The sequence below is a fragment of the Anabas testudineus genome, chromosome 14, assembly GCF_900324465.2.
Source record: "Anabas testudineus chromosome 14, fAnaTes1.2, whole genome shotgun sequence".
In the NCBI taxonomy this organism is placed as follows: Eukaryota; Metazoa; Chordata; class Actinopteri; order Anabantiformes; family Anabantidae; genus Anabas; species Anabas testudineus.
Genome location: NC_046623.1, coordinates 18,239,541 through 18,264,164, shown reverse-complemented (window position 1 = coordinate 18,264,164; position 24,624 = coordinate 18,239,541). Strand labels below are relative to the sequence as shown.

At 41.5% G+C, this 24,624-nt stretch overlaps 4 protein-coding genes across 4 annotated transcripts; 2 read left to right on the top strand and 2 right to left on the bottom strand.

Annotated features, from left to right (window-relative positions):
• Positions 1 to 77: 77 nt before the first annotated feature.
• LOC113170874 (15-hydroxyprostaglandin dehydrogenase [NAD(+)]-like) lies at positions 78 to 3,870 on the top strand. The gene is made up of 7 exons (XM_026373178.1): positions 78 to 246; positions 536 to 659; positions 1,888 to 1,994; positions 2,083 to 2,179; positions 2,624 to 2,700; positions 2,850 to 3,010; positions 3,167 to 3,870. Exons 1-7 carry the CDS (start codon positions 154 to 156, stop codon positions 3,279 to 3,281), a joined length of 774 nt encoding a protein of 257 aa, XP_026228963.1. The 5' UTR covers positions 78 to 153; the 3' UTR covers positions 3,282 to 3,870.
• A 1,054-nt stretch (positions 3,871 to 4,924) lies between these two features.
• Positions 4,925 to 9,075, top strand: LOC113168850 (tripartite motif-containing protein 16-like). The gene is made up of 2 exons (XM_026369887.1): positions 4,925 to 4,960; positions 6,909 to 9,075. The coding sequence occupies exons 1-2, from the start codon at positions 4,925 to 4,927 to the stop codon at positions 8,328 to 8,330; spliced, it is 1,458 nt and encodes a 485-aa protein (XP_026225672.1). The 3' UTR covers positions 8,331 to 9,075.
• Positions 9,076 to 10,979: 1,904 nt separating this feature from the next.
• c14h5orf24 (chromosome 14 C5orf24 homolog) lies at positions 10,980 to 13,999 on the bottom strand. Its single transcript, XM_026369801.1, has 2 exons — positions 13,775 to 13,999; positions 10,980 to 12,505 (listed from the first exon to the last, which is right to left on the bottom strand). The coding sequence occupies exon 2, from the start codon at positions 12,500 to 12,502 to the stop codon at positions 11,879 to 11,881; it is 624 nt and encodes a 207-aa protein (XP_026225586.1). The 5' UTR covers positions 12,503 to 12,505; positions 13,775 to 13,999; the 3' UTR covers positions 10,980 to 11,878.
• Positions 14,000 to 14,273: 274 nt separating this feature from the next.
• Positions 14,274 to 24,499, bottom strand: ddx46 (DEAD (Asp-Glu-Ala-Asp) box polypeptide 46). Its single transcript, XM_026371785.1, has 23 exons — positions 24,371 to 24,499; positions 23,956 to 24,126; positions 23,026 to 23,148; positions 22,612 to 22,699; positions 22,350 to 22,518; positions 21,839 to 22,080; positions 21,547 to 21,657; positions 21,270 to 21,435; positions 20,621 to 20,741; positions 20,272 to 20,447; positions 19,769 to 19,890; positions 19,067 to 19,145; positions 17,978 to 18,060; positions 17,716 to 17,880; positions 17,375 to 17,537; positions 16,976 to 17,169; positions 16,670 to 16,807; positions 16,318 to 16,467; positions 15,952 to 16,179; positions 15,459 to 15,677; positions 14,872 to 15,016; positions 14,678 to 14,751; positions 14,274 to 14,537 (listed from the first exon to the last, which is right to left on the bottom strand). The coding sequence occupies exons 1-23, from the start codon at positions 24,385 to 24,387 to the stop codon at positions 14,490 to 14,492; spliced, it is 3,192 nt and encodes a 1,063-aa protein (XP_026227570.1). The 5' UTR covers positions 24,388 to 24,499; the 3' UTR covers positions 14,274 to 14,489.
• Between the last annotated feature and the right edge of the window lie 125 nt (positions 24,500 to 24,624).

The window sequence follows — 24,624 nt, the reverse complement described above, 5'->3', positions numbered from 1 at the left end:
TTTATTGCAGCTGTTCATTTACCTTCCTGTTCTGTCTGACACCACCCAAAAGGTTTAGAGGTGGTGTCACATTAGTAGCACCTTCCTCAGTTGAGTATTTTCTGCAGAGATCACACAGCTTTCTTCCTCCTCTCTTCTTACTGAGCAGCAGAAATGGCTTTAAATGGTAAAGTTGCAGTAGTGACTGGAGCAGCAATGGGAATCGGAAAAGCAATAGCAGAAACTCTTCTACATAACGGGGCCAAGGTAAAGTTTTGCATGTTATGGCTGCAGCATAACTAAATATAATATTTGTGTGATTTGTGTTTGCCACAGTTAAAAGTGTGAGATTAGATTAAAGACGAGTTACACGTCTTAATTTCACATGAAACAGTTTGAATTTACCAATAACAACAGTTTTCAAAATGCTGATTATGTGAAATCAAAACTAATTGAATTAGATCTCATAACCTTAGAAAATTATTTATTATAGAACTGCTTAGGTTAACCTGTATCTTCATGTAAGATCTAACAGGTGTGTATTTCACCTGTACAGGTAGTCCTCTTGGATGTGAATGAACCTGTAGCAAAGAGTGTAATGAAAGACCTCAATAAACAATACGGACAAGACAGGACACTGTTCCTGAGATGTGATGTTACGTCAGACGAACACATTAAAGGTAAAAAAACACACACACACACACACACACACACGTATATCTGTCTCTGAGACTCACACTGAGCCTCATACAGACAATTGAAAAGAAACTGTGGTAAATCAAACAGGAACGTTTGTGGCATTTATCAGTTCTCTTGAGCTTATAACTAACGTTACAAAAAGTCCAGTCCTACTGTAAACGGAACTTTATGTCCTGAACAGACAAGTTTAAATATGTCACCAACAATTATGTAATTAAAGAAATACAGCATGAAACAGAACTAGTGCTTAATATAATGTTCACATTATGTTCACAATATCACCATCATGGCTGACAGGTTCAGTTGATCCACTTACTGCATCTGAATCTTTATGTCATATTCTCTCTTCTACTCACTTCTTAGAACTGTTTACTCAGTACAAAGATTCAGAACACAATTCAATAAAATATTGATGAATAATTGCAGCTGGCTTTCAGTCAATAACAACACACATTAGTCAGGGAACAGCGTTTACATGCACTTAAGAAACCTACTGAAAATCTGCACAGACATGCAGATTTCACTTTTGATGTTTTTTTATTTTTGTAAGTGTAGCTGCAGGAGGGGAGCAGAGAAATAGACTAAGTCCCAGAATAAAAGTGGACATTCACTAAAAGTACTTAGATTTTCAGTCAGAGTTTGTGGAAATGAGGCTCCACGATGATCTCTCCCTAATTCAGCTGTCTGCAGTCTTTTGTTGTGCACATGTGCACTCGAGGAGGAATCTTCCTGGGAAAACCTCCATTCTATTGAAGTAGCTTCCTTTTTAGCTTCCTTTCCTTTTCAAACCGTCATTGGAGGCTGACACGCTGCTCTCATGCTGTATGTGCTAGGTAACATAAATACATCCTACGTCATGGCATCTCTTTGTTATTGACATTGTGAAATTACATTATGTTTTATGATGAAAAAAATTATACCAGTGTTCCCGTGAATGCATGAAATGACACCTCTACTCCTCAACCTCCAAGGTTCTGCTTGCTCATGTTGTCAAAGACTCCCCTCTTGTTTGTTTCTACTGTTGTTGGTCACGACTGAGCTTCTGTTATGTTTTCTGGTTGCTTTCTAAATTGCAATGGAGAGTTTTTTCTTCTCAAGCACATGAAGAACATGTGTGTTTGTTGGCCATTGGCTGTAGTCATTGCAGTTTTTAAAGTAAACTTTCACTTTAAACACTGTAAAACTCTTTTTCTTCTCCCTGTTTTCAAGCTGCCTTTCAGAAAACCATAGAAACCTTTGGAGGAATCGACATTGTGTGCAACAATGCCGGCACTTTGGATGAGAATGATTGGGAGAAAACTGTCTCCATAAACCTGGTGAGGACGTATATTCATTTCCAATGTTTAGGAGAAAAAAAAGTATGAAGTAGGTGACGCTTCCTGTTTAATTCATTCTTTATTGTAGCTGGGTGTTATCAGGGGCACATACACAGCGATGGAGCACATGAACAAGTTGACTGGTGGTCGAGGAGGAGTCATCATCAACACAGCATCCATTGCAGGTAACAACAGGCTCCAGATGTGTTTCAGATTTATTATTTTTATTACTGTAGATTATTGACAGAGTCTCTGAAGGCAGCTGTGTGTCATTTACTATCCATCACCTACATTTTGGACTTGATGGGCTTGTTAACTGATGTGAATCACTGTATAGGTGAATATGACAAGGCAATAAAGACAAAAGACAAGTCAAGTCATATTAATTTAATGATATTCACAGCTGTGTTAGATTGTATTAGATTATACAAATGTACTTAATAAAGTGGCCACTGAGTGTATGTTTTCCATATAATTCTCTATATTGTACCTTAAAGGTTCTTTGAGATGCTTTTTGTTGTGATTTGGTGCAAAAAAAAATATGAAACTCTAAAAAAAACTGTAGAGAGGTATTTTGCAGGATACCAACAGCTCAAACTTTATTTTGACTGATATAACACATGCTTTAGGCATCTTTCCTGTGGAGAGCTTTCCTGTCTACACGGCCACCAAGCACGGCGTTGTCGGCTTCACTCGAGCTATGGCGGTAAGAAACTCTAAGAAGATGAACTCTTATCTGTGTAGCTGCAGTCGAAACAAGTACAGACACAGTGTTGGACACATGAAGGTCAGAAGGAGAAGTTTGTTTAAATTCATATATTTGAGTTAATTAACTAACACATGATTTGCTACTAGGCTGCTTCAACTGCATCAGGCTACGGGATACGGTTCAATGCCATTTGCCCAGGTCCTGTCCAAACTCAGCTCATCTCCATCTCCACATCCAGAATGGGACAATTCTCCCACTTAGGAGAGAAACTAGTCAGCAAATATAAAGAAGCTGCTATGATACTAACGTGAGTTTTTCCTTGGGTCCTTTCAGTAAAGTTGCTATTAAGAATCACAAAATCGACATTTTGTTCTGTTTTCTGTTGAATAATTTCCACTATTTGGGACATGATGAACAAGTGTGTCTGCATTTTCATTAACATCACTCTACCGTTTTGTTTCAGCCCGTCGGAAGTAGCTGAGTTCATCCTCGAGCTGGTGACAGATGAAACAAAGAATGGAGAGGCCCTGATGATTCTCCAAAAAGAAAATAAATACATCACTTTTCCATCAATGTAGTGTTGAAGAATCATACTGTAACAACCGTCAGACTGAATCCTATAATTACAGCTGCAATGTTTCTAAGTGCTTTAATGTGAAATATAAACATAAAAAAATCACTTAAAGTTACAATATGCTACTACTAGGAAGCTCAAACTCAATCCACTCTGCTCTGCCCTGGTCTCATTCTCCTTGTTCCTTTAGACTTTTTTTGTCATTTAGGCTCCATTACTTTTTGTGCTGCTATTCAGATATTAGACGTTAATATGAAATTAAAATAAATGACAAGCTGAGCCGACTAATCAAGTAGAACTCACTTAGATTCTCTGATTGTGTCTAGGTAAATATCTTTTCGCCACTGTGAGGCTGTTCTAACCAAATACAACATATTTCTACTAATAAATATTCACCAGACGTTACATCTTATAGCCTTAAGTTTCAGCTAAAATATGTTGTAAGGTTTAAGCTGTTGGCTGTTTTAAACATAATCCTTTTACATCTTCTCCTGTTATTCATTTATTGTAATTAATCTGTGCTTTTGCTACAGCAGTAAATGTTTGGATTTAAAAATTAAAAACTACACAAGTCATTTTGTGTCCTGACTATAGGGTGTCATTGTATTGACTGGTATATTAATATTCTGTTGTTCTACTATCAGGACAATCTAGTCTGTAGTTGTTCTCCAATGCAACAAATCAGTAAATGGGACATGACTCGATTATCAATATAAATTTCTGACTTTTAGGTTTTAAGTGTAGCTTTATCCAAACTTAAAATCACTGACTCAGTGTCAGCTTAAACTCTGCAGCTGCCTTGTCTCAGCACGTTCTCATTCCCTACATATTGATGATGTCAGAGTATTTTTGCTCATCTGCTGATCATCAGTGATTAAATCTGCACTGAACTTTTTTATCTCGAGCAAGCCTATTATCTACCAACGTCCTCTAGATGAGATTTTCAAGCAGATATAAGAAAAACTATGAAACTTGTCCTCCTCTAGTCTACGTGATGTGTCTGTATGTTATATTCTCTAGTTTAACATATTTTGAGTATCTTTAAAGTTATCTTTAAGTGATATCTTAGGGCCGACACTGGAAGAAGTCATTTTCAAATTCTTCCGAGAATCAGTCAAATTCTATGCAAAGACAGGTACAGACTTGCACAGTAGCTCCCCTATGCTTAGTTTTTGTTCCCGCTGGAGCAGATGTTCTTGAAATACTTGTATTTATAAATTTCCAATGAACATATAAACATGAATATTTTTTGACTGTGGGAGAAAACCGGAGTCATCACAGAAAACCCCATAAGTACAGGAGAAAGACCAATATTTTAACGCCTTTTTCCAAAGCAACTTACAACAAAGGTACAAGGCAAAATATCTGAGCCAAGGAGTAAAGTAAAGTAAAGTGCTCTAGGAAGAGCTGTTTTCACTTCATGAGGTGAAAGTGCAAGAGTTTATTTTATTTAAGATTTAAGTGCAGAGAAAATTGCAAAAAAGTTCTGTTTTCAGCAGGTTTTTAAGAATCGGGAGTGATGCTGCTGAGCGTGCAGACGTGGGTAGGTCATTCCATCATGGAAACACTGAACTAAAAAGTTTATCCTGGGGTCTTTTGAGGCGAGGTGAGGTGAGGGGACAACAAGATGCCATCAACTGACAGCAGATGGGAGGGATTGTAGACCTTGATGCTGGAGTTCAGGTAGGTCAGTGCTTTTGAGGTGAGCAGGGTCAGGGCTTTGATGCAGCAGCTACAGGAAGCCAGTGCAGAGATCTGATAAGTGGTGTAACATCTGTCATTTTTGGATGATCAAAAATTAGATGTGCTGCTGCATTTTGGATCATCTGGAGGTTTGATGGTGCAGCTGGTAACTCTGTCAGTAAGACACTGCAGTAGTCAAGACAAGATATGACCAGAGCCTGAACAATGAGTTGTGTTGTATGATACAAAGGTAGGGTTGAATGTTCCAGATTCTACTGGCTGGTTGCGCAAAGAAGCTACTGGCATTCTTCCTGATCATGCCCTATATGTTGCTTGTAATTGTCTACTATCCTCTTCGCTCTCTACAGTCCACTCACCCCAACCGGTCGAGGTAGATGGCTGTCCACCCGGAGCCTGGTTCTGCTTGAGGTTTTTTCCATTAGAGGGAGTTTTTCTTCTTCACTGTCGCCCAGTGCTTGTTCAAGGGGGATTGTTGGGTTCTCTCAATGAATTTTTAAGGTTCTGACTTTATTTTGTGAAGTGCCTTGAGATAACTTATGATTTGGTGCTATACAAATTAACTTAAGCCAAGCCAGAGCGTGTTGTGAGATACGTGTATATGATTTGTATAATAACTGGAGTTAGTGTGGATGCAGTTGTTTGAAGGAGAGTGGAGGTGGTAGGATAGTTTGAGAGGAGGGTGGATGCATCATCCTCAGTCAGAGCGGCAAACGGGACAAACAATGCGCTGTTAGGATGTCTGTTTGAACGAGAGGACTGAGAGCTCATAGAGGCCACCGTCATCGTAAAGAAGATAGCAAAGTCATCAGCAGATAACTGCTGAGTTTGTCCAGGTAGTACTCTGTTTTTGTCTTAGTGACGCTGTGAGAAAACAACACCAACAGGCTCTGATATTCTGCTAGAGCAGATGGTGAATTGGGGCCACTTCCTCTCAGCACTGCTGAGCATGGTGCATTGTTCACAGATCTGATCAGTGAGTCATGAATTAGGAGCTGATGTACAGGCAGGCCTCGAAGACAGAGGGCAGAGACTACCCAGACTAGTTAAAAGTGTAGTGCAGAATCTGTCAGTGGCTGTGTCGAGGGAAGAGAGGACCTGTGGTGGGGGTAGGGTAGCAGACACAAGAGAAGAAAACAGATCAGGAGTGAGAGGTTCCAACAAAAGATGACAGGTGGAGATGGAGGATGTAAAGTTTGGGAGAGAGAGAAACTGTGTTGTATGAAAAAGGTGAAGGGCGCAAGGCACTCTGGGTAATGAAGTTCGGGAGTTGAATGAGTGAAGTTGGCGTCCTCACGTGGCCACCAGGTGAATTGCGCTCTTGATTGGCGCCGAACAAAACGGAGCAAAGTAACAAATAAAGTGACACCAAAAAGAGACTTAAAAGAGAAGGAAGAGGTTGGTAAAGGAGGAGATCACCTGCAAAAGAACAAAAAACACTGCGAGTGTTGCAGAGAGACAACTCACAGAGGAGGGGCCGTTTATCTTGGAGGGTTCCAGGAGGAACCAACTGAAGTAATTGATTGAGAACATGGTTCCCTGTTTGGAAACATTTGAATCACTACTTTGGCGACATCTGCTGGAGAAAAGTGCTTTAAATAGATGGAAATGACAGAAGGTCTGAACTAGTGAACTAGAACAGAGGAAGGTAAAAGCTGGGGACATATGAGCCCCTCTGTTAGAACTGGTTAGATTAGCCTGCTTGTTCATTTTGTTTCACCTGTACAGGTAGTTCTCTGGACTATTCCCCACCCCACCCCCTTCAGTCAGGCTCCACACCTTTTCACAGATCTACAAACCATCATGTGATCAGATAATTCAGCACATTACAGATCAGGAAATATAGCCAAGGTAATAAACTGACCGTATTTCCGCGCGATACGGCGCACTGTCATTAAATGGTCTAAGTTCACTCGTTTCTCATATAAAGCTCCGGACTAAAAGGCGCATTAAGCGAAAAGCTGTGTCACCTGCTGGACCTGGAGACGTGCCCTGTGATATCTGTACTGGAAGGAAGCTGAAAGCCTTCAGGTCCTGTCTGGTGTGTTTGGCTTCTTATTGTGAGCAGCACCTCCAGCCTCACTACGATGTAGCTCCGTTAAAGAAACACATGCTGGTTGAAGCCACTTTAAAGCTTCAGGAGAACGTCTGTTCTTACCACGACGAGGTGATGAAGATCTACTGCCGCACTGATCAGCAGTGCATCTGTTATCTCTGCTCCATGGATGGACACAAAGGCCACGACACCGTCTCAGTTGCAGCACAAAGGTCTGAGAGGCAGAAAGAGCTCAGGGAGAGTCAGCAACAAATCCAACAGAGAATTCAGGACAAAGAGAAAGAAATGGAGAAGCTTCAGCAGAAGATAGAGGCGATCAACTCTTCTGCTGATGAAGCTGTGAATGACAGTGAGAAGATCTTCACTGACTTGATTCATCTCCTACAGAAAAGGAGTTCTGAAGTGAAGCAGCAGATCAGATCCAAGCAGAAAACGGATGTGGTTCTGGGTAAAGAGCTTGAAGAAAAGCTGCAACAGGAGATAAGTGAGCTGAAGAGGAAAGCTGCTGAGCTAGAGCAGCTCTCACACACAGAGAACCACCTCAGTTTTCTGAGCAGCTACTCTTTGCCTCACCTGAGCGAGTCTGTAGACTCAACCGGCATCAATCTTCAATCTGAGCAGTTTTTTAAGGATGTGACAGCAGCAGTCAGAGGTGAGGCAGCTCTACTACAGGCTGCTATGAATCAGGAGTGTGCAAAGAAACCACAGAACATCACCAGAGAGGCTGTTTCACCACAACAGCAGGAGCTCAACACCAGACAGGACTTTATAAAACTGGCTTGTCCAATTGTTCTGAATCCAATCACTGCAAACCAATTTGTGTTCCTGTCTAAGAATAACAGAAAGGCAAAACTGATGTCCGAGGAACAGGAATACCCAGAAAAGTTTGTAAAATGGTGGCAGGTTCTGAGCACAGACGGTCTGACTGGACGCTGTTACTGGGAAGTGAAGTTGCAGGGTAAAGTCTTAATAGCAGTGGCATACAAAGACATTTGCAGAACAGGGACCAGGACTGAATGTGGATTTGGAAATAATAACAAATCGTGGGCGCTGGAATGCTCCACTAGTGGTTATACATTCAGACACAACAACATCTCCACTCCCATCTCAGGCCCGGGGTCCTCCAGAATAGGAGTGTACCTGGATCACAGTGCAGGTATTCTGTCCTTCTATAGCATCACTACAGTCATGACTCCACTCCTTACGGTCAACTGCACCTTCACTCAGCCTCTGTATCCTGGATTTTGGTTTCCATGTTCTGCCGGAGACACTGCTGAGTTTTGTGAGCTCAAGTAGAGTTTTAGGTTTTTCATCTGTGCAACCACACAGCGCACGGGTTAGCGCACAGGACTGTTCATTTTCCAATTTTTCCATTTTTATAATTTTCATGAATTATTATGGTCTATATCAGGATGCATAATGAAATGTGAATAAATAAAAGAGATTAATCATGTGAATATATACAAAATGAAAAGTCATATATATATAAAGTGTCTATTTGGATTTGGAAGTCATCTGCAAAATGAAGGGAAGTTTGAAAATGTTCATTTGAGTTGTTCTAATTCTTAATTAGCAGAATTTGCATTAAAGATCACTTCAAGTAAGAGACTATTAAAAATGAGAGAAAACCTTTGTGAAGTGTGGACAGAAATACAAGATGCTTCACTTTGATATTTATTACACAACTTTGAAACATTCCACAACAATCATGCAGGAATAAAATGGGAAATATACAAAGCTCTACAGGCTTTGCCAGTCACACTTCAGGAATAACTGGGCATCACTTATTCTCAAAAACACACTCAAAATATGAGGTAATGTTTTTTAAATCATCTACACATCATGACTTGAGTTAATGGTGAAAAACGTAATAAAAAACAGAACTATTATTCAAATCAGGGGGACAGCACAGATTTAACTTGAAATATTACAGCTATAAATGGCAGAAATAGAAATAAGTGGAGTAATCCACCTTCCAATATCACTGAATTCCTTATTACTCCTGTGATGGTTATGATTCTAAATGTCGTCCTTCCAAAAACAAAATGTATAAATAAATAGTTTTACTGAAGCTTCTACATCTTAATCGTTCATTTAACAGCGTACTTTAAGAGTAAGTGAAACAGATGCTCACGGACCATGAGGGCACATCTGGAAAAGAAATCATTATCATCAAATCATTATCATCGAATCATTATCATCAAATCATGAACATCGAATCATTATCATCAAATCATGAACATCAAATCGTGGTTTCACCTTTTGGAGCAGGTTAAAATACAGACAGTCAAATATCTGAGATTCTTTTTTTTATATCTACAGCAGTGTGACTGTACCTGTAAAATTAAGGGTACTGATAATGTGACGGGCACCGTGGGGGGAACCCTACTCATAAGGGCCTCCCTCTGTAGATCCGCCCCTGTTTGGAAGCTATTGCAACAGAGCGAATCTAAAAGACGGCGTGGGACACACATTTCCACATATAGAAGATCATTTTGACTTGACACAGGTGATATTAGTAACATAACAATCTGTTCCAGTGTCTCAGCAGCCAGGACCCTGAATCTGGAGCAGCTCAATGGAAGAAACCATCTTTAGGTTTACTAACACCTGGCACACCAGGTGACATGTCAAAAAGTCCTCCTCTCCAGCAACAGTGAATCGTGCCCCCGTTTATCCCATTAGAGTCGATCTTAGTGTAAAACGTCAGAACGTGACACATCCAGGCATCAAGTGAGTCGAAACCTTCACAAACACCAAACATGGCTACAAATGGAAAGGTATAGAAATAGAAAACGTCTCTCAACGTGGAGTAACAGAAACAAAGAAACGGAAGGAACTAAGTGAACATGTCGGTGTATTGCAATTTACAAAGTAGTCAAGGAACTGTGGTTTTAATCCAACACCTGCGAGGTTTTAGCATCAGTAAGATTTTCATATTCAACCAAAACAACGACGCCCGTCGCAGATGCTGCTCAGTCACATTTTACACAGTAACTTTCATGCGAAGGTTATTTTATAAGATGAATAGATTTAAAATCAAACAACATAAACGTCTACAGTTCGATAGCATGGTTTTCTTTGGTAGAGGAGGGTGAGAGTGACACTTCAGTAACCTACAGTATGTTAACACTACACACGCCAACCAAACAAGTGATAGAAGGCCTTGTACACAAGTATCAAAATACAACAATAATAAAAAGTGATAGTATCAAAGTTTTCACAGAACAATACAGACATGACAGATTATTGCACCGAATTTAACAAAGTTAATGTTGACATTTCATGAAGCTAAATTATTTCTTCACTGTATTTCAGAAAAACTGAATGTTGGTCAGGGCAAGCTGGGAGAAAAGTCGTGTGCCAAAAATAAAAGCTTAAATAAAATATAGTGACAAGAAATCAAACAGTCAGTGTTGGATCAGAATGATGCTGCTGACTGTATGAAACGCATTAAACATGTTGTAAGATAACGACTATTAAACTAATAGAAATACTGCATCATTTTTAACATTTAAATAAAAAACACAAACGTCCTATTCAAGTGCTCCGTGGGGCTGAAGTCTAAAAAATTAACAACAATATAAAAACCAGACATTATATGAACGTGACGTAGTTAAAAACAAAACTTGACAGACTGACGTGATTCATTAACGAGTGTCTGTGCGAGTGATGAGGCTCTGTGGGAATTAAACACCACAGTTCAGGTGTTTTCTTGCCTCTGTCACACACCTGTGCTAATGGTCATAAACAGAAAAACTAGTCTGCACAGACATCGAGTCGTTCTTCTCTGGTCTGTACTGTAAGTCGTCGGTCTGTGGAGGAGCAGCGCCCTCTGTCTCCTTACTCACTGTAACGTCTTCATCAAAATACAAACTTGTCAAACACATATTTGATGCTTGAGCTGAGGATGGATGTTTTCTATATATATATATATATATATATATATGTATCTGCTCATTTTCTAGGGACAAATTTAAAACAACTGATCCATATCAAATTTGTCAGATTTAAATCTAAATGTTATTAATTCAAGACGGTTTCATTGACACAACATCAGGAGTTAGATCCTGATGTTGTGACTTTTAAAATGAATCCTTTCGGTGTCTGTGGGACTTTTCATGTTCATGTACGTGTAGTAAAATGTTTTAAACGACACTGAGCCCACGACAATCTGACAAAGGTCAGTACCAGAGGTTTGCTGATTCTACAGTGAGAACTCCGGCGAGGACGTTCTGACCATGTTTACCTGCAGACAAGTTTTCAATGACAACAGGTGAGAAAACGAGACGACCAAGCAACGCAATTCAAACCCCGACTGGTCCTCTGAATCAGACTGACGCTCAAAACAAACACTTGAGCACCCAGATGCCTTCAATTTTACAAATGTGACACATAACAGATGCTACATATGGCGTTTTGATTTAAATTAAAGTCGACATGTCCAACAACAATCGTTCCTGCTGCCACTTGACGCCTTCTTCCCTTTGTGTGTGTTTAAGGAGCAAAGAGCTAATTAATGACATTAACAATCAAACGATGTTCAAAGTGTGGTGTGATGAATATACAAAGTCCAGTCGTGTTGTGCTCGCAGATTTCACCCAGTTGTGGCTGGTTCTACTTTTTACAGTAACGTGCAGTGACACTTTTCACACGCCATAGATCTCCAGCAGTTGCACTGATAGTAACAGTATGATATCAGGTAGCAGGCACACAGATGACACCAGCACGATGAATAGAAAACCTCTGAGCCTCACAGCAGAACAGGAAACACTGCAGTCACAACCTGCACCCGTCGGCTCTTATTCCACGGGTGGAGGCCGAGCAGAAACAGGGTGGAGCCTTCACTCGTTAGCTGTCTTCTCTTTGCAGGAAGGTTCACAGAGGATTTCTTTGTGTGGTAGTGGATAGGGGAAAGCCGCCCCGCTGCAGGTGCTACCGTAAGCCACTTTGTTTAGGCGAGAGAGGCCTTTGATGCTGCCTGGAGGTCGTCCGGGGCTGACCTTGTACCCCGCGGCCCTGGTCGTACCCAGCGGCCTTCCCGGACTCGTCTTGAACCCAGCTGCCCTCGTGGTGCCGAGGGGTCGCCCCGTGCTGGTTCTGTATCCGGCTAGCTTCGTGGTCCCCAAAGGCCTCCCGCGTCTGCCCGTCTTTCCCACGGCCTTGTTCTTCTTCTTGGGGTCATCTGGCGGCTGATCAGTGCTTTTAATGCCAGGTATTTTCCCAGGTGTGCGGGGGTCTCCCCCGAGCACTTCCTGTCTCTGGCACACCATGGGCTTGTGGCTCTGGGTGGGCAACGCCATGGGTGCCAGCGTCATCTGAAGCGAGGATGGGGGAGGAGGGGGGTAGAACTTGTTGGACTGAGAGGTGCACAGGTCGAAGTGAGCGGCAGCGTGGTGGCCGTCCTCCGCCAGACACGAAGGCCTGTTGTTCATGCAGAAGTCGCTGCTGGTCACCTGGCGCATCATCGTCTGCTGGGAATCAGAAACAAGAGTCAGGTGTGTGGTTATCACAGAGAACAGGAGGCGGGTCTGATGGTGTATTAGTATTGGACCTGATCCAGACAGTGAACACGTTCAGTCTGTTCTGGACTGAGTGGGAAACGGTTCTGGTCAAGTCCCACATAAAGGTTCAGGAGGTCGTAGTGGTTCTTATTCACTGTGAACTGCAGCTGTCATGAGTTTCACATTTTTACATTTTACAACAAATCGACTTTTAGGATGAGACTAACTGCTTCGTTTGGAAAATACAACCCTGCTAAATCAAACACCGGAGAACAGATGAACAGAGAACTGTGGCTCTCACACAATGAAGGATAAACTCTTCTATCAACAGGATGTTGAGTATTAATGATGAAGACCATGTTCAGTGAAGACAGATTTAAACCTCAGTCTCTGACTTTCATCACTTACTTTTCCTGATACAAACTTTATTGTGTTTTCTTTAGATTTTATACTGTTCTCTGAATGAGTTCAGCAGAAGTTAAAGTATGAAATATTATTTATTATTTAATATTATTTATTAAGCTGAACTTCAGTGAGATGTTTTACATCATTGCGTTATATCATCATAATTACTGATACTATACTGTGTAAACATCCCTAATTCAACTAGCTGCCAGGTGGTTCATCCATATGTTGGAGCCAGTTAAGAATGATAAAGTATAAAATAACATAACACGTCAGAATTAGTTGGTTGATTATAAAGAATCTGCAAATACAAGGTACAGAACCTGAGTACATGTGTTGAAATCCTTCTAACACGGGGATTTTCTGCAGCCTGACAACAAACAGCCTGTTTTATTGATGGTTTATACTTCACATTAAGACTTGTTAGAAAAGCTGCCTTCTCAATAATTGGTCATATTTCAGCAGCACAATGCTGATACCCAACTCCAGGGTATCAATACTTTGTCTTTAAGCATGAGGACAGACTCTACTGTCTCATGTCCTCTGTCCTGTGCAGAGGACACGTCCTGCACCGAGGTGTGGACTCTACTCCCTCATACTCTACAGTGTCTGTAGTAGCACTCATTCACAAAAAATATGCACATGGATTCCGCAGATTTGCATGAAGAAGACAAAACGTCCAGCTCCATGTCTCACACAGCAGCAGCAGCAGCAAACACTCGTTTCAGCCTCGTTTTCACTCGATTTGTGCAGAAAACGGATCCAAATCCGACCCAGCGCACAAACTGCTGCTCGTATCGAACCATTTCACGACGTTTAAAGCTACTGTACCTCGATTGTTCGCAGATCTCGGAGCAGAAAGGGTTAAAGAGAAAAATGATCTTTCATCCCTCAAAGCGTGACTCGATCCATTTCCCCGAATCTGTTCGCACCACAGGACGTCGAGCTGCGCACGGACGGTCAACACGTCGGCTCGGTGTCGGTGAGCGCGGAGAGGAGCCGGATGCTGCAGATCAGCGGGTTTTTATTTGGCAGCTCCAGAGGTTTGGATCAGAATCGCAGCCATTTTCCATTAAAAATTAATAAGACGGGGAGAGCGGACTGAGCATGCGCACAGAGGATGCTCAGTCTAAACGCTGCTCTGCTTCATTTTTAATGTTTCTGCCCTGAAACGGAATCATAACCCTCCAACAAACAGCTGCAAGAACAGAACCTAACTTTAAATATTTCCCAGATTGGTGAGCAGTTTTATTGTCAGCAGAGAAAATTAAAATCATCAGAACATGATTTCCTTATGATGACAGCAGACATATTAAATAAATAAATCTTCCACTGAACAACAATTAGTTTATTGTAGCTTTGTGATGGTTTAATGACACCAACAGTGAAAACAGCATCAGACATTTTGGTATTAATGGTTTCTACATATAAAAAAAAAATTCAAACTTAAACAAAATCAAAGACTAAACTTAGTCAATCAAAGGAGACATGAATTAAAATATAGACTAAAATATTCTCGATGACATCAGGAGCCCTGGTTGCTCCTCTACAGCACTTTGTAGCGACCTTTGCTCGTCGGCTGGTAGGAGTTTTGCTAAACAGAGAAAAAGAGGTGATGAGAAAAAGGCAGTGACGACATGTTGTATTCATATTTTATGTTTGAAACAGGCTCCTGGTGTCTTTAGCCAGATAATAACACAAGAGCACGCTTTGCAAACAGCAGAAGATACTTACTAATCTGATGAGCTCTTCCTTAATTAACCGTGTAATCTCTGTTTTGGCTTTCTGCACAGCCAGTTCATTAGCACCTAGGAGACAACAGCAGCGTTACACAGACAGGAAAACAGGAAGCATCCCCTACACAGATGTTCAACCACCTCTGGAATGAATCTGGATGTTTACACAAGACATTATTTCCTCATTCATACTTTCAATAGCCAGGTAGATCTTGCGTTCTCCCTCTTTGGGCTCTTTGCCTGGAGGGAAATAGGTTCCTCTGATGGTGATGGCAGCTTCGGAGTATTCACCGATCCTCTGCAGAGCTTCTTTAGACGTCACCTTCCACCTGGCCGTCTGGGGGGACAGAATAAGAAACACGTTGCAACACGTCCTTATGTTAAGTCTAATGGTGAATACATTTGTAAAAATGATGCTGTGGGGTCCTGGACTACACCTGTACATCACCTGTACATCACCTGTACATGACTGATGAAAGCACCAGAGTTATTGGGGTTTTAAGAAATCATTACAATCAGGAAAATTAAAGAATGGAAACCAATGACCGGAGACAACTGAAGATAAATACTGGATCTAACAGCGTCAGGTGGTGTTAAAAATTAAATGTTAGATCTAATCAGAATGGTTTTAAAGGAAAATGCCATGTGAGTCTTTTCATCCTGTGTTTGTTAGTTTCCAGCGAGCTGCTTGTTACAGAGCTAAACCACAGCTGTCAAAAATAAAACATTCATCTGCTGAATATTTTAGCACTCCCTGCTCAGCACCGTGCGCTGCTGACCTGAGGGAAGTCGTTGATCTCCAGCTCCTCTTCGTATCTCTTGACGGTCTCTGCCTGTTCGGCGGCCTGCCGCTCCTCCTCCAGCTTCTCTACGGGGGTGTAGTTGAGCTTGGCATTGATCTTCTCTGCCAGCTGCTCCGCGATGGTCTTAGCTGACACTGAGGGCGTCATGATGGTGCCACCCCGCAGGATGGCGTTTGTGGCCTGCTGCATCACATCCTGTGCAGGAAAACAAAAGACAGTTTGACTTTTAGTGTTTGGCAGAAAAGAATCCTGAAACAACATCAGTCCCACTGATCAAATAGAAAATGACCTCAGTTCTTCTTAGTCATAATTTCCTCGTTTTAGCCCAGAGGCACAGTTAGGTTAAATATATTTGTGCAGCGGAGTTGATTTAGCTGTAGAACATTTACTGATCAAAAATGAGCCATGATGGAGTTTTTATTATTAGCCCCACAGTTTTTATCTCTTTGTTTGTTTTTTGTTTTTTTACCTGAGCCTCAGCACCCAGGTTCTTCTGAGCGTTGATCTTGAGCGCCAGCCTCTTGGCCATCTCCAGCTTCTGGATGTTTCCTGCAGACGTGGGTCCGAGACCTGGCAGGCCTCCGGGAGCCGCTGCTGTGGCTGCAACTGTTCCTGCAGGACCAGCAGCTGCCCCGGGAGCAGACAGATCCTTCACTCTCTTTTTGGAGTTGAACATGCTCTCGATTTGCTCCTCGATCTGTTGGGGAGGGGGGGCAGTAATGTATAACTGAGATGATGAAATCATAATCATGACACACTGAGAAACAGCTGAGCTCACCGTTTTGTTCCATTAACATGTTAATGTAATGAACTGTGATATGTAAAGGTCACTCACATCCAGGGCTCCGTCCTCATCGTCAGAGTCTTGAAGTCCAAGAGCAGCTTTCTGCAGCTTCTTTCTCTCATTGGCCAGAGCGTGTTCAGTCTCATCAAACTTAAAACCTTTTCCTGAGAAGCCGCTGCTGCTCTTAATGGTCTTCCCTTCCTGCACAGGTGAAGAAGGGGAGGAAAAAAAAGGTCATCAAGGTGATGCTGCTTAGTTAACACTCGCATGGATCACTTTTTAAAGCTGCCCAAAAACATCTTTCCTCCAGATCCAAGTCCTGCCTAATTCAGCTTTAAGACTCAGTGCCACTGTGGTGCACAAACACTTCTGCTATTTTCAGGTTCCCGTTTCTTCATCTTACCGCCTTCTGCTGGTCTTTGAAGGACGCCCAAAGCTGCTCAAGTTCAGGCGGAACAGGAGACCCCGACAGTTCCAAGGCTTTGATGATATCTCCAGCATATCGAACCTGATCCTCTGTGATAAAGGTGTAGGCGTAGCCCTTGAAAAAGAAGATGTAGAAAACAGAAGGTTTTCATCTCGTCTCATCAGATGAATTTCAGTCCAAACTGACAAGACGCTGAACATCAGTTATCAAACTTCACTGGTCTCTGATCTCATCTAGATCACATTAGACATCTAAAATCCAGTTCCCCTTTAAGCAACTGACCTTGTTGCCTGCTCGTCCAGTGCGCCCCGCCCTGTGCACATAGTCCTCATAGTGGTTGGGGCAGCTGTAGTTAACTACCAGGATCAGCTGCTTGACGTCCAGGCCTCTAGCTGCCACAGAGGTGGCCACCATCAGACGACAAGCTCCATTCTTGAAGTCATTGATGATGCTGTCTCTGTCGTACTGGTCGATTCCTAAGAGGAGAACCACAAAATCAGACCTACAGAAAACAGTCAACAGATGATCTTCAATATGACGTAATGTAGGTCCCCTTTATTCATCTGTCTGGAGGTGTTAACAAAACAATCAGAGCCCAGAAGCAAATGTTTTATTTTACTCGTTCAAATTGTCAAAAATATACAAAGATCACAATGTTGCTTTCCAAATCTGACATCTTACCTCCATGCAGAGACATGCAGGGGTAAGAAGCTTTCATCAGGTCTTTCAGCAGTCCGTCTGCATGCTCCTGTTTGTCCACAAAGATGATGACTGAGCCCTTCTCCTGGTAGTGACCCAGAATCTCAAGCAGCTTCAGGAACTTCTTGTCCTCATCAATCACCAGCTGCAGAAACAAATAAAGAAAAAGTCAGAGAAACGAGGAGCCTGGTTTGTCCTGAATTATCAATATAAATTAAAAAACACTGGTAAGGTTCCCAGCAGCTAGTCCTAGGAACCATACATCGTAGTATGCAGTGTACGTATGAACATACGTAAGAAATGCTCAAGCGTAGATAACTTACCACGTGTTGTTCCACATCAGAGCAGACGACACTGCGGCCTCCGACCTGAACCTCTATGGGCTTGGCCAGGATCCTTCGAGCCAGCGCCTCCATGGCCCTTGGGAAGGTGGCTGAAAACATGACTGTCTGACGGTCTGGACGCACGTTGTCCACAATACGCATCACCTAGAAGAAGGAAAAGATAGATTTTGTGTTTCTGGGTTTTACAGGACAGGATGAAATCCAAGGTAACAGAAGTCTCACTGCGCAGAGTGACTTTTACCTGAGGCTCAAAGCCCATGTCAAACATCCTGTCTGCTTCATCCAACACCACATATGTGACTCTGCGCAGGTTGGTGACTCGACCTATACAGCGAGGGAGAAGAGCATAAAGAGAACTGTTAACTTCAGGAAACATCAGTCCTCATACGCATCCTGCCTTCTTCATGAAACATTTAATAACCTACCAAACACATACAACCTTCCTCCGATTAAGATTACTAATAACAACACAAAGCATCCTAACTTTCAAGTTCAAGTGGTCAGGGTTTTATTTTATTTGTATTTAAAAGTTCTTTTTTTGTTTGCTTGACTCTGGTCTTGCGTACCATCTCAGGGGCATGAGGGACCTGTAAAAGTCAGAAAACAGCCTCAAGATACAATACAAGAGATGGAGCCCCATCAAGCATTATCTGACCAAGCGCCTTTTCACCTACAAGGGAAACATATTACAGATTACCTCGCATGTGTGGAAACAACAAAATCCCCCTTCTACTATAATAATGAACAATAACGTTTCAAATATAAGCCAGTACTTTCTAATAACATCATCATTTATTATGTGAATTTGCTGTACAGGGCTCTACAATGACAGCTGTTCTCAGAAGTTACACAAGTTCTAAATTACAACTAATTACAGAGGCAGACGATGTTTTAACTGTGAGCACAACTGTGTGTGCTTTGAATATCAAGTAGTGACTTTATTTATGAGTGTGTACTAAAAACAACATCATCGTAGAACCCTGGTTCAGACTACTCTCATTAATATAAGAAATTACAGGTCCAGACAAACCTACGTCCATGTTATGATACTAAATCATCAAACAGAGTCTCTGGCTTGGAGATCGAGGAACCATGGAGACAGCACCAGGTCCACCTACCTGTACTTGCCCTGATCTTCAGGAAACACATCACTGTCTTGTAGATATGACTGATCCCAGAGGTGGTCAAATAATGTCAACAGTTTAGTGAATGGTACTTGTACATGGACTTTGTTCTTCATCATTTTGCAACATTTATTTCATGCACAGAAAATTAATAGGCTCAAAGTGGTTATTTGCATTAAAGTGAGGGACAAGGTGTAATAACTCACCACTGTTGGCCCCCAGCATGTCAATCATCCGTCCTGGTGTGCACACAATGATCTCTGCTCCTCTCTTCAGTTCGGCAATCTGCAACACAAAAACAACAGGATGTAACTAAACTCTGCAAGTGTGCTTCAAGCTTCAAGACATCAAGCATTCGTATTATTGCAAAATACAATTATGCAAAAAGTAATTATTACTGTAGCAGACCATTTTATAAAGCTCTAATAACATTAGCCTATTTACGTATTTTCCAAAGAAATGAAAACAGAAAATAGTTTAAATAACAGGCAGTCAGGTTAGAGGCAGCTTCAGAAATGAGTCTGAAAAAAAGTCAAATCAAATCAAACAAAACATGTCTCCCTTCACTCTCTGAGTCCCAGCTGGGTTAGTTTAGCTCTCTTTGCAACTCTCTTCCCTTTCAGTAACTACTATAACCTGAGCTTAACTACATAGAGAAACAAACAAGGAAATATTATTATTATTATTATTATTATTATTATTATTATTATTATTATTATTATTATTATTATTATTATGTTTGAGTTTCATATTTCTCCCAAATAGAGAATAAATAGAATTAGTCAAAATAAAATGGGAGAGAGGAGAAAAAGCTCTTTTATCATGATAGTGCCACTGAGTATTACTGTGCCAAACTGTTACTTTGGAAATAAAATCAACAGGCACCATTAGTTTGTGTGTGCGTTTACCTGTTCGCTGATACCCGTGCCTCCATAAACACACACCACCCTGAGCCCCAGTGGTTTAGAGAACTTCTTACACTCCTTGGTGATCTGCAGGGCCAACTCTCTGGTCGGAGTCATGATAACAGCTGTGGCAGGGAGAGAAAAAAAAAACACAGATGAGAACACGTCATCCTTCACGTCTTTTACTATCTGAGAACTCAGATGTTCTCAAAACTGCTAAAATCTGATGCAGCGTATTTGCCAATAAAATTAATTGTCTATAATGACACTTGACATGTCGTAAAAAGAAGACAATACATACTATAGAAGCATAACAGATAGTGGGTCATTATTCCAAAGAGACAGGGGGTGCTATTTCCGTCTTCCTTTGACCTACATTTATGTCCTGAACCAGGTCCCTGAAAAGCACTGGACTAGGACATCACACATCTCTTCACTTGCTTATAGACAAACCATCCTGTTCATGTCACAGTGATGTCTAAGGGATGTAATAACATAATCCTTACAGATGGGTCCCTCAGACTCTTCCAGAGGCCTCTGATCCATGATGTGTCGGAACATGGGCAGCAGGAAGGCTATGGTTTTCCCGCTGCCAGTCTTAGCAATGCCAATGAGGTCTCGGCCCGACATGATGGCAGGGATGGCCTGGGCTTGGATGGGGGTGGGCTTCTCGTAGCCATGCCTGGGTACATTCGGAAAAAAATTTTACACGAATGGGGAGTGTCAGACCAAGTGTCATGGGAATAAATGGGATATAAGTAGTTATATTTTTGTTTATATCAGTTAAATGACTACACTGTCCCTACAAATATGCCAAAGTCCATCACATCAGCAGTAATGAACATTAACACTCACTTCTTCAAAGCATTGAGGATCTTCATCGACACCCCGCACTGCACCCAGGTCTTGATGGGTTTGGGGCACCCCTTTCCTTTGACAGTAATGCCTTCCAGTTCCAGTCTGTATGCATTCACCTCTGAACAGACAAAAACAACCACACAGAGAAATGTTAGGAGGGAACAGTACAACACATAGTACATGGCCATACAGGTTTCTCAGCGGATATAGTATTTATATGCTCAACACTGTTTGATTGTTTAGCTATTCAACATGGAACAAAATGATCAGAATGCTGAAGGTTTACAGAGTTAGATTCAGGAATATCTGATCATGGAGTAAGTACGTAAGTCTAAATAATCCAGACAAGAAGTCAACATTGCACTGTGTTGAATTTCTATGTACCTCATTGTGAAGATTGTACTTTGTGATGCAGGTTTCTGGCTTAGGAAATAACAGATTCTGCACCCAGCATCTGGGAAACTATTCATGAGCTCCTAGAAACTTTTAACAGTCATGCAAAGTGCATTCACTCAGTCTAAAAACGAGATGATTTACAATTTCCAGGTAGAGGTATTCAGAGGTAGTCCGTCTGGATCCAGCTTTCTTATAAGGGAACTTAATTAATAGGATACATGCTTCTTTCTGTACTGTTCTTGTCACTGACCTTCTTGAGTCATCTTGGCCAGCTCAGGCACCTCCACATAAAAGTTTTTGCGGTAAGCCTCATACTGGATCTTCCCGTGATCAACAGGCTCAAGGATTTTCCTCTGTTTGGTCTGGAAACCCGTCAGAGCTGTTTGCAGATCCACCTCCTCTTCTTCTGATGAATACTGTCAAAAACATCATAAACTTTTTGGTTTTTTGCAGAAACCCTGGGAACTGAGGACAGAAACCTCGCAGGTTGAAACTCCTGCATGTTTCACTAATAAAACTAAATTCACCTCCATAGCATCCTGGTCATTTTCCATCAGCTCACCCTTCTTCTTGTGAGTGTGAGGTCCTTTTTTGGTTTTAACAACTGTCACCACTTTGGTTACCGTCATTGCTCCTTTCTGCAAACAACAGAAAGATATGAATATACAGGTTCTGGTAAAACAGAACATAAAGCATCCACACAAACATCTGTAGACAAAACAGGTGAACGGGCCTGTCCTGTGTATTTCACAATATTAAGAAATGTTTCATGACTTAACTCCAAATTGAAGTGGGGCAGTATCCTTCCCTCACACTCACCTTATCGTTTCCTTTCATGGCTCCCATGTTGAACTTCTTCACCTCCTGTTTAACCTCCTCCATGTAGGCGTCCAGAGGATCCACGTCGTCCTCCTCAACCTCCTGCTCCATGGGAGTCTCCTTGTCCTTCTCACCTTCCTCTTTCTTCTCCTCTTTTATCTCCTTCTCTTTCTTCTCTCCCTTGTCTTCCCCATCTTCGTCGTCGTCACCGTCCATAGGTGCTGAACCATCCTCGTCATCATCTGAAATGGTTAGGGTTAGTTAGCAGAGTTGGGAGAATTTACTTTCTCATTTAGATCAGGAGTCACATGCAGAGCATTTACTTACACAAAGGATAAACCTGCCAAATAAGCTGCAAGGTAAAACTGATTTAAACCAAAGTACTGCAGGTCATTTTAATAATAATAATAATAATAATAATAATAATAATAATAATAATAATAATAATAATAATAATAATGTATACTTTATTGATCCCCTTGGGGAAATTCGTTAAACAGTGTTTCCTCACCATCATCATCCTCCAGACTCCACTTCTTGCCCTGTTTCATCTCCTCCAGTTCTTTCTTGATCTCGCCGATGTTTTCGATGGCCTTCTTCCTCTGCTCTTCCCTCCACTTCTCCACTCGCTCCTTCCTCTTTCTCATCTCTTCCTCAAGCTTGTTCTGGTCAAAGTCTTGCTGCACAGACACAATGGAAAGATGAGCAAAATTAGCCTTCTATTTGGTGACCAGTGATCTGTGATTAGCAAGAACTGGGTATGTGGCACTTACATCCTCCCCTTTCTCATCCTCTTTCTCCTCTTTAACTTTTTTCTTTTCAGATACAGGCTCGAGAGTGTCTTTCTCCTTGCTCCTTGACCTGTACAGAAGATAAACAAAAAAACTAAGTTAGAAAAACAGAAGTAGGTGCAACCTTCCCAACCCATATTATGTAAGACTGTTTCTAAGTCATTAAAGGGGTTAAAACTATATTGGCTGCATATTTCAACTTTGTAAACTGTATCTGTCCTGACTCAGAGACAAACCGTACTTTAACTCCCCATACCGTGATGATAAAAGACACAAGCTGCAGCAAAATTATGGATTAATTTACAAATTACACTTGATGGTTCCAGGAGAGTTTGTTTTTTTAAAACTGTCAGTTTTTTTTTATGAGATGATGTATTTTTTTAAAGAGAGCCTCACTTTTCATCTGCTTTTCTGCTCTTGCTGGGGCTTCCAGATCGGGACCTCCGGGCTCTGCTCCTGCTGCCTGATCTCCTCCTGTCTCTGCTTCTGGACCTCCTCCGTTCTCGGCTCCTGGAGCGCCTGGACAGGCAAAGCAAAGATATGAAAACTCAAAAGGTGAGGGGAACAGTGAATTCACTTAAAGACTTTGTCACACTTTGTCCAACTCACTATATCAAGCCATCTGAAAATGTCAATTGACAAGTTCAATAAAGCAGCTGCAAAAAAACTGCAGCTGCAAAAAAGTAAAATGGTTCTTTTTTACTTAAAAAAAAAGCTTTGAATGTTAGACTCCCACTTGCAGTAAATGATTTTCGTAATGTGGTTTTTCTACTTTTACTTTAGTAAAGAAGCAGAAAACGTCTTGCACGACTGACAACATGCTGATGCCAGCGGTGCAACATGCAACTACAATAATTACTCATTAATTTTGATGGAGCTGCAGGAAACCGATTGTTCTACATGTCATTTCTTCTGTCTTTTGTAATGTAAACTTTAAACTAATGTAACTTTACAATATCAAGCAGTGGCCTAACAACCTTCATGTGGAAATGTAATGTGTGATAAGTCCTGAACTGGACTAAAAGCAGAATTAAACCCCCCTTTAAAGTAATATCAGACTGTAAATACAAGTGAATCTGAAAGAACTTGTAGCTATTCTACATAAAATATCACAGTTGGTGTTTTCTAACTTAACATCTTATGATTCTAGTTCAGAGAGTATGTGTGAAGTTCAGATAATACCATCTATATATTAAACTACTACTGTTCATCTCAAACTAAAACCTCAAGAAGCATGTGGAAAATCTGTGAAATCGTCCTTTAAGTCCAAACCAGTGCTGTTAAAGAGCCCCATGCGGTGCACATATATTAAGATAGAGCACACACCTAGCCCGTTTTCTGTCTCTTGACCGGGACCTGCGACGGTCCCGACTTCGTGACCGTTCCCTCCTGCTCCGGTCTCGATCCCGATCTTCTTTCTTGGATCGTTTGTCCGGGGATCGACTCTTTGATCGGCTACCTGACCGCCCCCGAGACGCGGAACGCTTCCTGTAGTGTCTGATGAACAAACAGTACATATTATGTTAGCTGACAAACACTTGACAGGTATATAAAATAACTATTTAATTTATATTCTGTGAAATGATTGTTGATTGATGCGTGGTAACACCTGGAGATCTTAGCTAGCATGCTAACGTTAGCACAAGACTGCTAAAGTTTAACTAGCGGCGACACAAGTTCGCCGCAGTCGATAAACGAATGCAATTAAAACCATCAGACTGAATTAATAATTCGAACAAACCTCGACTCACGCCCCATGTTCAGTCCACGCAGTTAAGCCCTTTAAAAAGTGGAGTTAGTTCACAGATTATAACGACAGTTGAGCGGCGGTTGTTTGTGTCGTTGAACCCACACGTAAGAAAACTGCGACACAAACGTGCAGCGTCAGCAGCGACGTGCGCCCCCGGCGGTGGGAGGTCAGCACTGCGACTCCAAACATGGACAAGGTCCAGTCATGAACTTGAGTATTTATAATTATTCTGATTTGAATTAAAA